The 15,107-nt window shown below is 44.3% G+C and overlaps 1 protein-coding gene across 2 annotated transcripts in view; it reads left to right on the top strand.

Moving 5' to 3' along the window:
- The first annotated feature begins 5,424 nt into the window (after positions 1 to 5,424).
- Positions 5,425 to 15,107, top strand: part of rspo2 (R-spondin 2) — a 71,648-nt gene continuing 61,965 nt past the window's right edge. For both annotated transcript variants that reach the window (XM_053881321.1, XM_053881320.1), the window contains exon 1: positions 5,425 to 6,196. In XM_053881321.1, the coding sequence (XP_053737296.1) occupies positions 6,097 to 6,196 (100 nt within the window). In that variant the 5' untranslated portion in view covers positions 5,425 to 6,096. The remainder of the gene's footprint in view (positions 6,197 to 15,107) is intronic.

Below are 15,107 nucleotides of genomic sequence, written 5' to 3'. Positions count from 1 at the left end.
GTGGTTGGACTTTTCTGTATCGGTAATGCGTGAGGATGGCTTAATGTGTCTGTTGAGTCATCAGGAAAGGCCACTGCGTGTGGATTCATGTGTGCGCAGGCTGCTTGGTCCGTTGGTTTTATGGGGTTTTAGTGGCGGGCTTTATCGAGGAGGCAGCTTCCCTGGCCGGGATGGGATCAGAAGGGAGTGATGTACAGTTACCAGTGGTCACACTCTGCCAGTCAGCCTGCCCATCTGCGAACATCAGGGAGTCATAAAGAACCATTAGCCAGACGGACACAATCTTTTTAATGTCTGACCCCACCCCCGCTTTCTGTGCTCTCGACCTTCTCATAAGTTGTCAGCCTCTCCCTCCGTCTTTATCTCAATTGCTCACAAACAGCCTTTCATTCCTCCTCATGTCTTTCATCTTCCTCCTGTTAGGTGGAGATTACTGCTAAACTTGACTGCCAAAATACACCTGCTGGTCGTCTCCTGCCTTCTCCAGTGAATAAAACGGGACAAATAAAACAAGACCTCGGGAAAGAGGCGAATCGTTCCGCTTCATTTTACCCATGCGGATTCAAACACCTAGTCAGGATCCACTGTTTTTGTTTCCATTTGTCGCTCCCCATAATAACTCGGCTCGAGCTGCAGACGGCTCAGTTTGGTGTGTCAATAGTGGAACTCGCAACATGTGGTCTTAAACTGTTCTTTCATGGATCGGGTCACGTCAAAACTGACAGATTAAAATTGCGGTTGATCGTAAAATACTTTCTACCCTGTCTGCTATGAGGTTAATCCACATTTCCTTTAACTTTTTAAGAAAATACATTAAGTATTTTCACGTCAGTCAAAGCTAAATTGTCCAGATGTGCAGGTTTTTCATGAAAGGTTGCGTGTCTTTTGACTAATCTGAGATCGATGATGTAGCCCACTTTGCTGGGTCTTGCTTCGCACTGTTTGAATGGGGTGATTTTGATTTATGGTGACCTTACAGCAGTTGAGAAAACAGTTTCACTTGAGATTGATGGAGCATACCTCCTGGGGCGTTCCATCTTCCCGCAGTGATCTCCGTCAACAAACAGAGTTTAGAGCTCAGACACACTTGGGACGACTTCTCCATGTGTGCCCGTGTCTGATGGGACACCGACCGAGGGCTGCTGTTCGATCAACCCATTGGATAAATAAGACTCTTGATCCAAAACAATAGAGCGGAGAATGTGTGCCAGTGAATGGTTGCCGGGAAGGAGAAGAAAGAGCCATCTTTTTATTGGTTCTTGTAGCAGAAACTGAAAGCAACTTCACCTCGGAGTTAATGGATGTAATTTCTTCAGCTGCAAAGTTATCTGGGCTGTGTATTTGCAGGCATCTTGCGATGCAATACATATCCTGATACAGGAGTGGTGATGCCATACATTGCGATATATTGTAATACTTTTTAACAAGAGCCATAATTTTAAGAGGCAAAAAAAACACAATGCACTATGTTACATGCATGAAAACAAGTTTACTGCTATGAACTCAGTCCAGTTACACTTTCAGTTAAATGTCGTAGACAAACAGCGGAATGAACAGCCCCCTCAATCTACGATATAACTGCTGTGAACGGAATGAAAATAGTATCTGCATTAAACACGTCACAAAAGCAGCAACATTCCCGAGTATCTGTTTAAATATTGATAAAGCAGACTTAAAATATCAAAACACTATCTCATATTTGAGCGACAACAGCGATACAATATTGTGCTATCAAGTATCGCGATATTTGACTGCATCAATATTTTCCTTAAGTGACCCAAATGTCTGATTCGTCACTTTTTATACTTGGGTTTTCAGTTGTTTGTGGTCATTGCTTGGATTCCATGTGTCCATTTATCATCACATGTTCTATTGTGGGTCACCATCAAACCATAAAATGCACAAAATGTAAACTAAACTGAACTATTTGATATGTTGAAGTGCCAGTTCCCTTTCCAGCCCATGTTGGTCAATGCGAGTTTGTGTATTGACTTTAGTGTTGACATTCCTGAGCCGGTGCTTTAACCATCTTTTATATGGAACTGTGTCCGTAGTAATGGATTGATGAAATTTCAAAGCTCAGTAAATGGCACTCTTTGTTTAAAAATGATGAGGTTTTTATTTATATCACATATTATACAGCAGACAGTGCCATCTAGTGGTCTCAGGTAGTCAGAACACTGTTTCATGAAACCTCATCAACCCTGCAGTAAATGTCGGGTCAAAAAGTTGGCGCCCCATGCATTTCTGCCTCCTCCAATGTGGTGTGCAATAATAAAAATAGGGCATCTCCCTCTACACACGGGTGCGAGGATACTCTTGGGTTATGATGTTGAGTTCACATGAATTCTGTGTCGATTTGCTCTACAAAAAAACGGTTCTTTGAAAACATTTTTACGTTGACGTTGCATATTTGATATGCTTCATGGTGGACATCAAATTGCTTTCTCTTGTTTTGGGATCCTTGTTTTTAAAAACCCACAGGAGTCTCAATGAATTAATACAATCTGAGCAGAATATATTTTAGTACTTCACATCAGCAGATTGTCGCTTAACAAATCAAGAAAAAAATGAACTTCATTCAGTTATACATGGGGGAAAAAAGCAGGTTCAAGTGAACATACAGCACAATATAACTGACCAATATCAATGATACTAAGACAAAAGCAGAGTATTTTGCAAAAACAAACCTTTCCTTTCCCACAAATATTGTAAACATTACAACCAGATAGAGGGACGTTCAGCTGGTGCTTGTTGCAGATACCCAAGTTTCAATTCAGTGTCAGCCACCTGATCACAATGAAGGTCATCAAAAGGTCTTCAAAAGTAAAATGACATCCCACTGGTCATTGGGGAAACTTTATTTAACAATTGACATTAAACTCCTTTCTTCTTAAATCACAAGGTTTACGCCACAGTGTTTTCAAATTTCGGTCGGTTGCGGCAACCCGTCAATATTTCTGCCCATTGACATTTTCTTAACATTTGAGCCGATGACCAAAGAAAACTGGTCACACATCTCATTCTCTCCTTGACATTTGGATGATTACGACCTCCGTGTCCAGTTGGGGTTGAACTTTATTTAAGTGAATGATGTCAGCCCACGCCGAAGACGGTCCTGTCTGGCTCCGTGATGAAGACAGGAGCTCTTCTCATTGCCGTTAGAGCACCCAGGGCTCCGAGCCAGACCATCCGAATGCTGACGTCACCCCCACTTCCGAAGCAGACGGGAGGGGAGCGATGGGGAGTATAAAGTGATTGGTTTACCGACCCCCGCCCCCCTCCTCTCCATGACACATCATGAAAATAAAAGTGCTGGAGGCCTAAATTATCACGTTCACCTTAACAACGCACCCTCGGATGTTGTTTTAGAGCCGAATCCAAACCAGCAGCTCAGCCTGCGGCGAACAGGCCTCCTGACCACAGTGTCTCGCTGCTCTCTGGGTAAATAAATAAACAAAGACGGGACAAAGGTCAGTATAGGTTTTGGCAAAGTAACAACCCTGTTTCTTTTTCTGTCTGTTGTGTTGTTGAAGCCCACCCCCAACTCCCCTCGCAGAGAAAACTCCCAGTGGGGAGTTGAGGACGTATTTGTAATCAATTATACTTCAGTGTCGCAGTAAAATGACTTTTTATGAGTCATTATTTTCTTATCACGTTTTGTATAAAGGGTGAATTGATTTACTTTCTTGCGGTCCTCTGAATAATTTCTTGGGGAACATAACAGATTAAGTGCCACACCTAGTGGCTAAAGGTGGTAGGACACACCCAGCATATCAAGAAAGGAGAGCTCTGGTCATCTATAAACTCTGAGCCTCCCGGTGCCTTCAGCGGTAGCAAAGCTGAGAAGCTGCCACGGCGTGAATGTCACCCAGACGTGGACCCAAGCCAGACGGACAAGGCTCTCCCCACAAGTTGGTTCTGCCTGAAGGAGACTCTGTTGCTCAGGTCGGCCGGTGATTTATCAACAGTTCGAGCCTCTCCGACGATTAACATTAATTTGAAGTCCGGCCGGAGGACTGGAAGGGAGGCGGGTGAGGGGGACTCGCTCCTGGGTGTGCAATAAAGAAGGCGCGATGAGATGGTTGACAGTTTCGGCTTCTTTCTTTAATGCATTTGAATCCTAATAGTTTTCTCGATGGTCTTTAATTAGCTATCAGAGGGGGTGTTTTTCAGACATGTTCACTCACTCACGATGATCACCTACGCTATAAAATGGCGTAGACTACTACTTTTACCTCATGATGGAGGGTAATATGCCTTCAAACATAATTTATTTAAATCCATTTGGATTGCTTGAGGCGGCGATTCCGGTCCATTTTGGCTCGCCTCTCAAAACAGGATATTTGCAGCAGTTCTCAGCTGTTACTGATGATATCCTATTGGATATCCAGCCTCACACTTTCAGTCCTAAAAGAAACTCCTTGACACTGTGAACATCGCGATTGTTCATTGTCCTGTTGAGGAAACTTGATATGTTTTGATCACCGTCTGAAACCATGAGTGAAATGATGCAGTGTTTCTTCATCGGCTCTGTGCTTTGCGATCAGATCGCATTAAGTTCGCGATGATAATAATTCCAGTGAGTAAAACGGGATCAAACTATTAGATGGACAGCACAGTATGGGTCTGGATAACTGGCTTGGCGGAGGTCTGCGCTTCCTCAGTGCTTTTGTAGGAAATAATTATGTGATATATTTGTGTAGAGATTGACAACAGCTGTTATATAAGTGACAAATCTGTGTCTTTCATGGCCCTCATGCCTCCTGGAAGTGCTGCTCCAGGTAGCTGGTCTCTTTGACTTTTTGCTTCCCCTGAAACGGTGCAAAAAAAAAGGAGAGAAAAGTGAAAACAGCAGTGCTAATCGGTAATGATGATGTCCATACATGGTTTTACACTGATGCTGAGAGGGAATAAACGAGAGGAAGGCAGCATGTTGTGTTCCTTTTGCCGCTGAAGGGTTTAGACTTTTGGATCGTTCTAGTACATTAATGTGTGGCAGGTAAGTTTTCAGGTAGTTTCCTCAAAGGACTCAATGAATATGGAGGAATTGTCATGTGTTTCACACACACCTTCAAGTGGAAAACCATCAATGATATCTACTGTTCTTATCACTGCTGGAGTCTGGAAGGAAACAAACTGATGACCCAAAAGACCCAAAACTTGTAGGAGGCTTTGTCCGTGAATACAAGCCGCCAATGCTCTTATCTTAAACTGAGCGTTTTCTACGGTTTTTCTTGAGAGGTTCGGCGTTATTTGACAGAGTTACCGAACACAACTCTTCAGGCACACTAGGACCCAGGGAAAGTCGTGACCCAGCTGTCCGTGTGGGTGGGTGGGAGGGAGGGAGGTGTAGAGGGGTGAGACTCAACCAAATGTCATCCCCAACATCTTTAACTGCGGCGCTAAAAACTCGAAGCTTCCACACGTGACAGCAGCGCGGAGCTATATGAGCGAAGGCGCAGGGAGCATCAGTACCAGTCAGCGGAATCTCAGCAGAAGACTCAGCAGCTCCCGCTCCTCTGCTCTTTCTCTCACTGAACGCAACAGTTTGTTCGCGAGACCTCGAACGCGCAGGTAAAGGGATTTCTCAGAGCTTCTTTTTTTTCTCCACGGACAAGAGGAAAGCCACCTCCACGCACCACTTACCTCCTCTTTTTCCCACCTCTCTGCGGAACACTCAAGTTTCCTCCGCCGAACAGGGATGCTGCCCGATCTGTGAGCCGCACTTGTGCTCTCAAGGAACCCGCAAGGAAGACGTGGATCGGAATAACATCTGGAGCGCGGAACGACTTTTACGCACGCTAATATTAGAAAAAATACTGAGTAAAGAAGGCGCTTTTTCAGTTCCAAAGCATCAGCCCGTGCCGGGGAGAGGTGTGGATCTTGTCGACATTCTCCTCTCTGTCACCGGTGGATTCGGAAAATGATCCCGATCAGCGAGCAGCCACCATCCCGTCTGATGCCTGACACATCCGAGGATTGACTGTGCCACACGAGAACGTTCAACTCAGTCCCGTTACACTTTCCCCGGTGCCTTTTTCTTTTTCTTTTTTGAAAACCCATCCCGAGTCCGAACTACAGACCACCGTCCAGATGCAGTTTCGACTCTTCTCCTTTGCCCTGATCATCTTGAACTGTATGGAGTACAGCAACTGTCAGGCGCCGTCGCAACGCTGGAGGAGAAACAAAAGAGGTAAACCTCAACGCAGCATCCTCGCACTCAATTGTTGCTTTGATGAAGTCTTCAGTTTCTCAAACCAGCTGCTGTCCTCTTGTCCCTGGAAGTTGCGGACGACTTTTACGAGCTGCAGTTACTCAAATTGTAATGCGTAAAAAGTGCGCAAAGTTACCCACGTGTGTGGAACTCATTGATAAAAACGGTGGGTTTGGATGCGGTCTACTTGAAGGACTATTGAAAATGAAGCTCGGGGGTCCGTTCCATTGGAGAAGCAGGGTTTATCGTGATGAATAGATCAGCAAAAGACCCCCCTCTGCCACTCTTCCTCCGACTTATGAGTCGCACATATCCACTCCAGGCCCCCCTATAAGCTGCTTTTAATTAATCTCATGAGCAACTTTGAACAGTTGGTAGGAAACCAGCATGACAATCGGTCCGAGGAAGAGGGGATCAGCTTCTTTGTAAATACTCTTGAATGAATGGGGAGACAGTGGGATTAAGGGAAAGTGACCCCCAGTCAAGCTGGACATATAGACCCCCTGACAAACATCCTCGGGCCGATAATGGGAGCCCACTCGGCTCAGGGAATGTTGCAAAAGCGGCGAGAAGGTGGAGGTCTAGTACATTGTAAAGCAGTGGCAGATTTAATCATACATGCACGGCGTGCCAGAGGTAACCTCTGCACACACTCTGCTAGCCCTCCGCTGTCCATCTGCAAATAATCAGGCAATCACTGCGGGGTACTGGCACACACACGTTTCTCTGCCCCTGTGTGTGTGTGTGTGTGTTTAACCTTCTTATGTTTGATAGCATCAGGAGAGATAGAATGTGAAAAATCTTCTTTTGGAAGCGTTCAAATCTGCTGGATGATACAGCAACAAATCCGCTCTTTACTTCCTGTGATCTGGGTGGGAGAGTGAGCGAGTGTGGGGCCGGGGTGGTGGGGATGAGATCAAGAGGTTAACTCACACATTTGACCTCAAGTCCAGCTTCGGGCTGAGCGTTATAAGCTACACATTGTTACCTCCAGAACACATGTTACACTTGTCAGACTAATACCAGGCAAATATGCGGCGAGGTAAAAGTGTTCTTTCTCGTGATCGTCCCAGATATCGAAAGACACATGTGTTAGAGATCATGGTGCGACGGCTCCAGATATGCCGGGGTATGTTTCAAGCCCTCAAGGTTTTCTTTGACAGCTTTTATATACAGTCAGTCTGGCACACACGGGGAGCTATCCAAATCATTCAGGAGTGGTGAGACCCAGACTCATTCAAACCCCAATTTGGACATGCAAGCACAACTTTAAATAGTGTAACAACATCCGCATACTTTCTCTGGAATAGTTGATTTTTCAAAAATTCGTACAGAGGAGATAGTTCTGGAGCTAGTGGAGGAATACAGACGCGCTCATGACTCCACTGTAAAATGAATGGGCAACGCGAAGATTGGGATCTTGCTGCGGTTTCTGGGCTGATCTTGTCTTGTTTGCTCACACGCTGCACGGCATGACCTAACCATCCATTTGACTGCGGTAATTGTACATATCCATGTAAACCAGATGACAGAACATGTTAAATGTACACCTCCTGGCCCTAAATCCTGCCCACCAGAACCAGAAAAGTGATGCCAAGCAGCCCTGTCATAACATCATGGCGAGAAACAGGGGTATAACTTTTCATTTTTATTCTCTGGCTAATGATGCCACCTGCTGACTACATAAAATCCAGCCCGAGTACCAGCGCAGCCTGAAGGGATAGGTCTGCTCAGCAACCCCCCTCCCACCCCACCCCGCGGCAAATGAATATGTAACAGTAGCCAGAGTAGTGTCGAGTTGCCGTGTGATACTATTAACCCTTCGAGATCTATGACGGCGACATTCCCAATTTCAATTCCAGGCAGGACCAAGCTTGTTTTCAGATCATTTTCTGCATAGCTCTGTGTAATATGTCACCAAATAAATAGAATGAAATTGCAGAAAGCTGAGCTGGATGAGGTCAGCGCTGCTCACAGGCCTAATTATGGTGTGCTTATTAGCTCAAAAAAAAATAAAAAATGACAGGAAATCACAGACACAAAAATGGCATACAGTAGGCCGACTTGAACCACAGATAACTGCTGAGTCATCAATTAATCTAACCACGAATAAATGAAGAAGATAACTGGATTAATTCAGAGTAGAGCTGGATTCAGAAAGGGAAGGAAACTAGATCACCAGTCAGTTTGAACAGCGAAAAAGGTACAGGTTCTTTGCCTGTGTTTCCCACACCTTCTTTCATGCAGTGTGCTGTAAGGCTCTTTCACCACTGAATTTCTTGATAAAAGTATCAGCACTACACGTAGATTGCTGTGGCACCTGAAGCAAAAAAACAGGGATAGGAAGTGATGCAGTATTTCATGAAATCAGCTTGAAAAATACAGCTACAGATAGATGTTTCATCTGACTAATGTCCAGAGTCTATGGCAGAGAAAGGGTTTGACCTAAGTCAAAGGCACAGGCCAGACATTGTACTGGTGTTACGTCTTGAAGAGGAATTGTGAGTCAAAACAGAATCTGATATAAGTCTGTCTGGTAATTACAATGTTTGTCTTATTTCTGTAGAGACAAAGTCAGATGGTTTGCACCTGTGGAGAGGACCGATTGTTGGACGAAGTTAGAAATGGGGGTTCCAACTGAAAGACGAAGAAATCCGATGTAGTTCATGGATACAGTAAAAGAGATCATAAAGAGGAGGTGAGACTAGGATAGGATGCACAAATAGATGAAGGTGAAGGAGACTTGCTCCCTGTGGTAACCTGAAGTGCCTGAGAGACAAAGAAGAGCCCTTACATCTGCGTCCATCTTCACCACCAACTCATAACACAAGGCTCATTCTCTCTGGCTCCATGAAGCTCACACTTATCCGCTTCCCCGTCTTATCGAACTCCCTCCTATTTACATCCATTTTTTGTGGGTCAAGATATCGACGTGCCCTAGTTTTTGGTGAGATTTAAATGTCAAGGGCCTCCTGTGGGCCTCCTGAAATGGCACCCCTGCCTTGAGTTGAACAGGTGCTCTGACAAACCTTCAATTTACTGCTGGTTACACGATTATTCGCTCAAGACATTTATAGTGAAATGATAGAGCAACAATGTTCTTCATGGATAGATCGATCCCGTGGATAGGAATGGACAAAGAAGCAGTCATTCAGAATATGAAGGACACAGGTGATGGAAAAGAAAGGCTTCGTGTTTGAGTGTATCTCATTAATAACTCAGCATGAATCGGGTTTCCAAGAGAGAGAGACCTGAGGAGCAGTAGCATGGGGGTCACAGAGGTTCAAGTGCAAGCTACAAAGCTAATAATAGATCTTATTTGTCCAGTGACCCGCTAATCCTGGATAGCCAATGTATATCTGCTGTTGAAAACAATGGATGTTGCTGGAGCCTGAAATGTTTTCATGCAAGTTAGTTGGATGTTTTTTACTTCACTTCCGAGTGTATTTGTGTGCTGCTGAAGCCTACACAGTTCGACTCGAACAAACTTCGGAATCTAAAGTGTCACCAGGCGAATGCGCTCCTCCCGTGCAATGCAAGTGCCTGGATGTGGCGTGTGAAGTCAAGACGTCTGAGCTGGATGCAGTGCGACCACACCGTGATCGGATATCAACACGGCCGCTGGGGATGCGTCTTATTGCTCGGCGTAAATTAATGTGGTCAAGGTGTTTCAGCTCTCATTCATATCACAGAAAAGCGTTTGTTGGGCTGCTCCCACCGTCCACCTGCGAGCTCCACTTGTTGAATGAACCCCTCTGCTACTCAGACTGAGTGACTTTTTCCTGTGGAAGACCTTGAAAACGTGTGGTGAAAGCTTACACAGAGTCCCAGGTTTGTGGAAGTAAGTGTTAATGTTGGAACCAAGCACTCGGGCGCAATTTAATATGTTGATTAAGTGCCTGACAGTGTAGAGAGGAAGTGATCCAAAGAGCAGCTTTGTGAATCAACTCCCGCTTGAGGAAACATTTTTTTTTTTTTTGGGGCGGGGGGAGCCCTGCAGATGGCATTTCTCTTAACAAGGCTTTCTCACATGACGCGTATCCAGGTGATGGGAGTCATTATCGCCAAAAAACAGACAAACAATTGCCACGGAAATTGTGAAAAGTAAACAGAAGTGCATAAACGCTGTCACCCCCTTTCCTTCACGAGTGAGTGAGAAGAGGTGGGGGGCTTTTAGGGGATGAGAGAGGCATATTTAAGCAGATCAGCTGGAAGCGGCTGAATGTGAACAGCATCACCTGAGAGGGATTACAGCAAGCCGAGTCTTGACCTGAGCCCAAGCTTCGGCGTCAAAAGAACAGAGCCCTGTCTTTTTTCTCCCAGGCTCCATCGGCGTCGGACGGGCCGGAGAGCTCAGACACACAAACCTGATGCAGGTGCACGTTCGTGCTTCTCCGATGAAGACAAGTCCAGAACGACTGGCCACACTTTTTCTCCAAGAGACAAATGCACCATTCTCCTTGACCAGCCATCTCCTAACTCAATGACCATGGATGGTCGTGGAGCTTACCAAGGCCCCTGGAGACAAAGATTCACTTATGTGGTGTATTGAAAAATCACATTAGTCTGACCCAGCCTTCCAAGTCTGTCATAAAGACTAGCTCCTTGTTTGACCTACTAAACCATGCATGTCGATCCGGGTCTGTAGTGCAGCTCCTATGCAAAGTCACAGCAGTATCAGATGAAGTTGGTGAAAGGGTCCTCAGTGCGCCCATGCCATGCTACATGGCAAAAAAACCCCAGCAAAGTGACTTAAAACAAAGTGTTCACTGGATTTCATTTTCACCCTAAGAAAACTAGATATGGGAGGCTTTAATGGCATCGATGCACTGAGTTGTCTGGCTTTTTCTGTGACTAATTTTGCTTTTTTTGGTTTGGTGCTTGGGACTGTAAATTTTATTTTCATTAAGGTAAAGAGATTTTACTCTAAAAACATTTTGTTGTTTTAATTGGGATTAATATAGTGAAAATATCCTCAAGAAATAATAATAATAATAATAATAAAGATAGAGATTAGGGAACTTATTACCCACATTAAAGTACTTATTCATATGTGTATTTGTAGCATATTCGCCAGTAATAAAACATTATAAAGCAGTGACCAGTGTCTTGTTAGGACATATTAGATTAACTGTAATAAAGTAATTCACATAATGTGTTTCACCGTCAAAAACTTATGTCTATGCCTCTAACACTCAAGTTGAATTGTAGATTCTATTGTTTAAAAAAAGAAAGAAACAATGTCGTTCTGTCAGTAAACCGAGCGAATCCTAAATTCCATGGATGAAACGACTTAGCCAAGACAGCTAAAAGCCATGAAAGGCAAGATTAAGCAACACTTAACAAATGATCTCAAGATGTTGCCACACTAAGCTATCAAGCCCATAAAAAGTTTGTTAACTTTATGAACAGTTAAAGCACACACAAAGACTTAATTTAGCTGGTTGTTAAGACAAACAACACAGTGAGACTTACAGTCACAACACACGACCGGTATTCCAAAAGAATTTCAAGCCTTTTACTGAAATATTTAGGGGCGTGCTTCGGATACAATGATGGCAACAATAAATGGTGCTGTGCTTTGGGTATCAAATGTACATGAGCATGGATGACTTTTTGTTTCGCCTTAATATCTGTCAACACTATTGTTCTTTTCGCTGCCTTTGTTGAGCCAATCGCCAAACATTGAAAAGCCGGAGCTTTTCTGATGTGGTGCTATAAAGCAGTAGGGGGTGCGTCTTCATGTTTTTAAAGCTTGTGTCCTTATTCTCTTCTAGGAAACGATAATAAAATAGACACAGCTACCCATGTATAATAGATTTTTTTGGGATGTTTTGCTGATTTAGTCTGCCACAGAAAACATCTATAATCATTCACGGTGCACTTTACTTTTCCAGGCTGGCATAGTTAAACATTGTACAGATGTTTTTCTTTTCTTTTCTCATATTTAGTGATACTGGAAGTGAAACTGTGTGAAGCTTCATTCCAACACGGCCCATGTGGTTCCAAAAAATGGTTCTTCACTCAAATTTGGCTTTGTCTATATATAGACCTTTGTTCCGTTTCTGTTTTCCTAACTCGATGTAATTACACTGTAACGCGTTTCCTTATAAAGTTACTGAATATGAGCAACCGATTTGCTCCCAATCTCTCAACTTTATGGGGTCGTAAAATATCTAATGTGGCAATCATTGCAATGTGCCACATTGAAAAAAAAGGAACACACTTCATGAAGTTACTCACACAACAGTTTGGAGCCCAGGGAGGGAGATGGAGCCCCTCACACTTGGACCCTACCACACTACTTACCTCTCGTGCTACTAGCGCACACCTCTAAAAAAATGTGAAACTACACTAGTACAATAGGGGTTCATTGTCTTTTCCTTGATGATTGTCAAAATGGGAATTGTTAAGTTACTTTTAAAATGAATTGACTTGTGTGTGCAACGTGCATAAGAACTGTAAAAATTCATTCATGTCCACAAATAATTTGGGCGATTTTCTTGAAGGAAACTGACGTAACCAGCAAAATGCCTCCAAACACTCTACATTCACTGTTGGAAAGTTGCAGCATCATTGTGTGCTGAAGTACCAACTTAACATCGATCTTTATGAAACTCAAGACGGCCTCTTAAAATGCAGCAACACACACTCTCAGACCCACTAACACACTCGCACCCACTGGCCCAACATGCTGGTGCTGAGGGCATCGCTATGTGTTTTTATAGCAGCAGGGAGCCAAAGAGTTCTCTGATCGCACCCACCCCTTAACACTCGACAGATGGACGAGACCCGGTTACCACCCCCACACACACACACAAAATCTCCCTGGGTTTATGGGACCTCTAATTCTGCAAACGCACCACATCAAAAATGAATCTCAGCAGGCCATGTCTTTGCTTAGAAGAGGAAGTGAGCTGGTCAGATGCAATTAAGCGTCTCTTCACGGCGCTCACTTGTAATTTGGTGGTCCACGTATGACCACGGCAAGGTAAAGGTGGTGTCACCCCCGCTGTTTCCTGACCACTGTCTGATGTCATGGGTGGCTGTTCTCAATGATGGCTTCCTTGACTGGATTTTTTTTCTTCACATCGCAGTTTAAAGGTTTCAGAAATCATTTGGCTGGGCTTGCACCCTCCTCACCCGAGATGCTCCCAGTTCAGGAACTGCACTCTGCCTCTGTTATGGCTTTGTTATGGTTTTGGCTGTGGTTGGGTTTAATGTTGGTAATGGAGCATTGACGGAAGAGTTGCCTGCGGAATTACATCTCAACCAGTTGGGGCAAGAGCGGGTTCCATGTGAGTAAAATGTGGATATTTCCCAGGTCATATCAAGGTTTACTTCAAACCAAAGGTCTTGCGGAACTAGCAAAGAAAAGGCCTCATGGCTACCCGCGGAGCGCAGATGCACCCGGCGTGTTTTCAATCAAAAACATGGCTGGGAGTCATTACTAGGGCCTCGATGCTGAGCTCATTGTCTCTCAAAGAGCGGTGGTGGTAGCGGTGAAGAAGCGGAGGAAGGAACGGTTGCGTGCATGTCAGATGTAAAGAGGTCTTAGGAGGTCATCCCATGCAGATTTATGTGGTCAGAAAGAGTCAAGTGATGGGTCGGGAATCCACACAGCATTGGCAAAGTCATTGAGTGAGACGTGTCTGATATCAGATCAAAGCAATAAGAGTGTGGATCAATCCTGTAATGGAAGGTGGGGTGCACAGTTGTGTGCCTCAGAGCAACAGAGTGCATCACCCTGTCCTGCCAGCAGAGTTTTTCACTTAATATAATGAAATAACTACAATGTAAATTGCAATGTTTCTGAATTGAGCGCAGAATACACAACCTCAGGCCAGCTGTCAAAGAAGGTGCCTCAACTAAAGATCGAATGCCTAATAGCAGAAGAGCACGGAGACATCCCTCCGCCAAGGAACACATTTCATTTGACTTTATACAGTGCAGCATCCAATCAATCCAATAAAACAAGTTCCGTAATTCAGGACGTGTGTCGGCAAGAGCCAAGTTTACATTGGTAGTCCTCAAATTCCATCAAGTCTTACCGAGCCATTTTGGTGGGTAGTGGTTTGATCTGCATCGTCTTTGCAAAAAGTTCATAGGTTCAATTCCAGCCTGGGGCTACTCCCGTGTTGGAGTGAACCCGTGTGGTGTCTGTGCACAGTTTGTATGCGGTCCCTGTGCTTGTGTGGGTTTTCCATGTGCCCTATATTTCATCCCCCCCCCAAAAAAAACATGTATTGGGAGAATTCATACTCAAACTTGTCCCTGCGTATGAGCTTGTCTGTACCCCTGATAGGCTGGCAACGGTCTTTCTTATCTCTTACCCAAGCAGCTCGACAATAAAAGTTACCAAAATCACATTAAATTGGAATTTTTTAGTGACTTCAGTTATTTGAGCCTCACCGGCCAGGCTTCTCCTCAGCACTTTAGTGGCACGAGGGACTGCTGTGCTGAGATTTTCCCTGTGTAGGAGGAGTTTTCAACCGTTCTACTTGATACGTGCGACTCGCAAGTAAGTCAAGGAGGAGTCCTTCTTTTAAGGAGGACTCTTAAGGAGGACCATTAGGGACATACAAGGCACTCCGTCAAACTTAGAATTGTCCGTCTTGTTTCCAACACGGCTGCCTCCTTGGAAGAGACAATGCAACTCTATTATTCATATAACAATATAACAAGAACACTATGGCTTGTTTGTCTCATTAATGTAGCGCATGAACAGTCGACAATGTAAACCTAAAAAATTCTGTCCCTTAAAAAGAAAAGTCATTTCATTTCTCATCACCTATCTTGGATCCTTCAAGGTTGAAATACACCTCATTGATGTGATGGCCAACTGATCCAGATCAAATATATTTATTTACTGAACTTGATTTGTCGCTGG

This window comes from Synchiropus splendidus, chromosome 12 (assembly GCF_027744825.2).
Source record: "Synchiropus splendidus isolate RoL2022-P1 chromosome 12, RoL_Sspl_1.0, whole genome shotgun sequence".
In the NCBI taxonomy this organism is placed as follows: Eukaryota; Metazoa; Chordata; class Actinopteri; order Syngnathiformes; family Callionymidae; genus Synchiropus; species Synchiropus splendidus.
The sequence above is the reverse complement of the archived record's forward strand: the minus strand, read 5'-3'. Positions and strand labels throughout refer to the sequence as shown.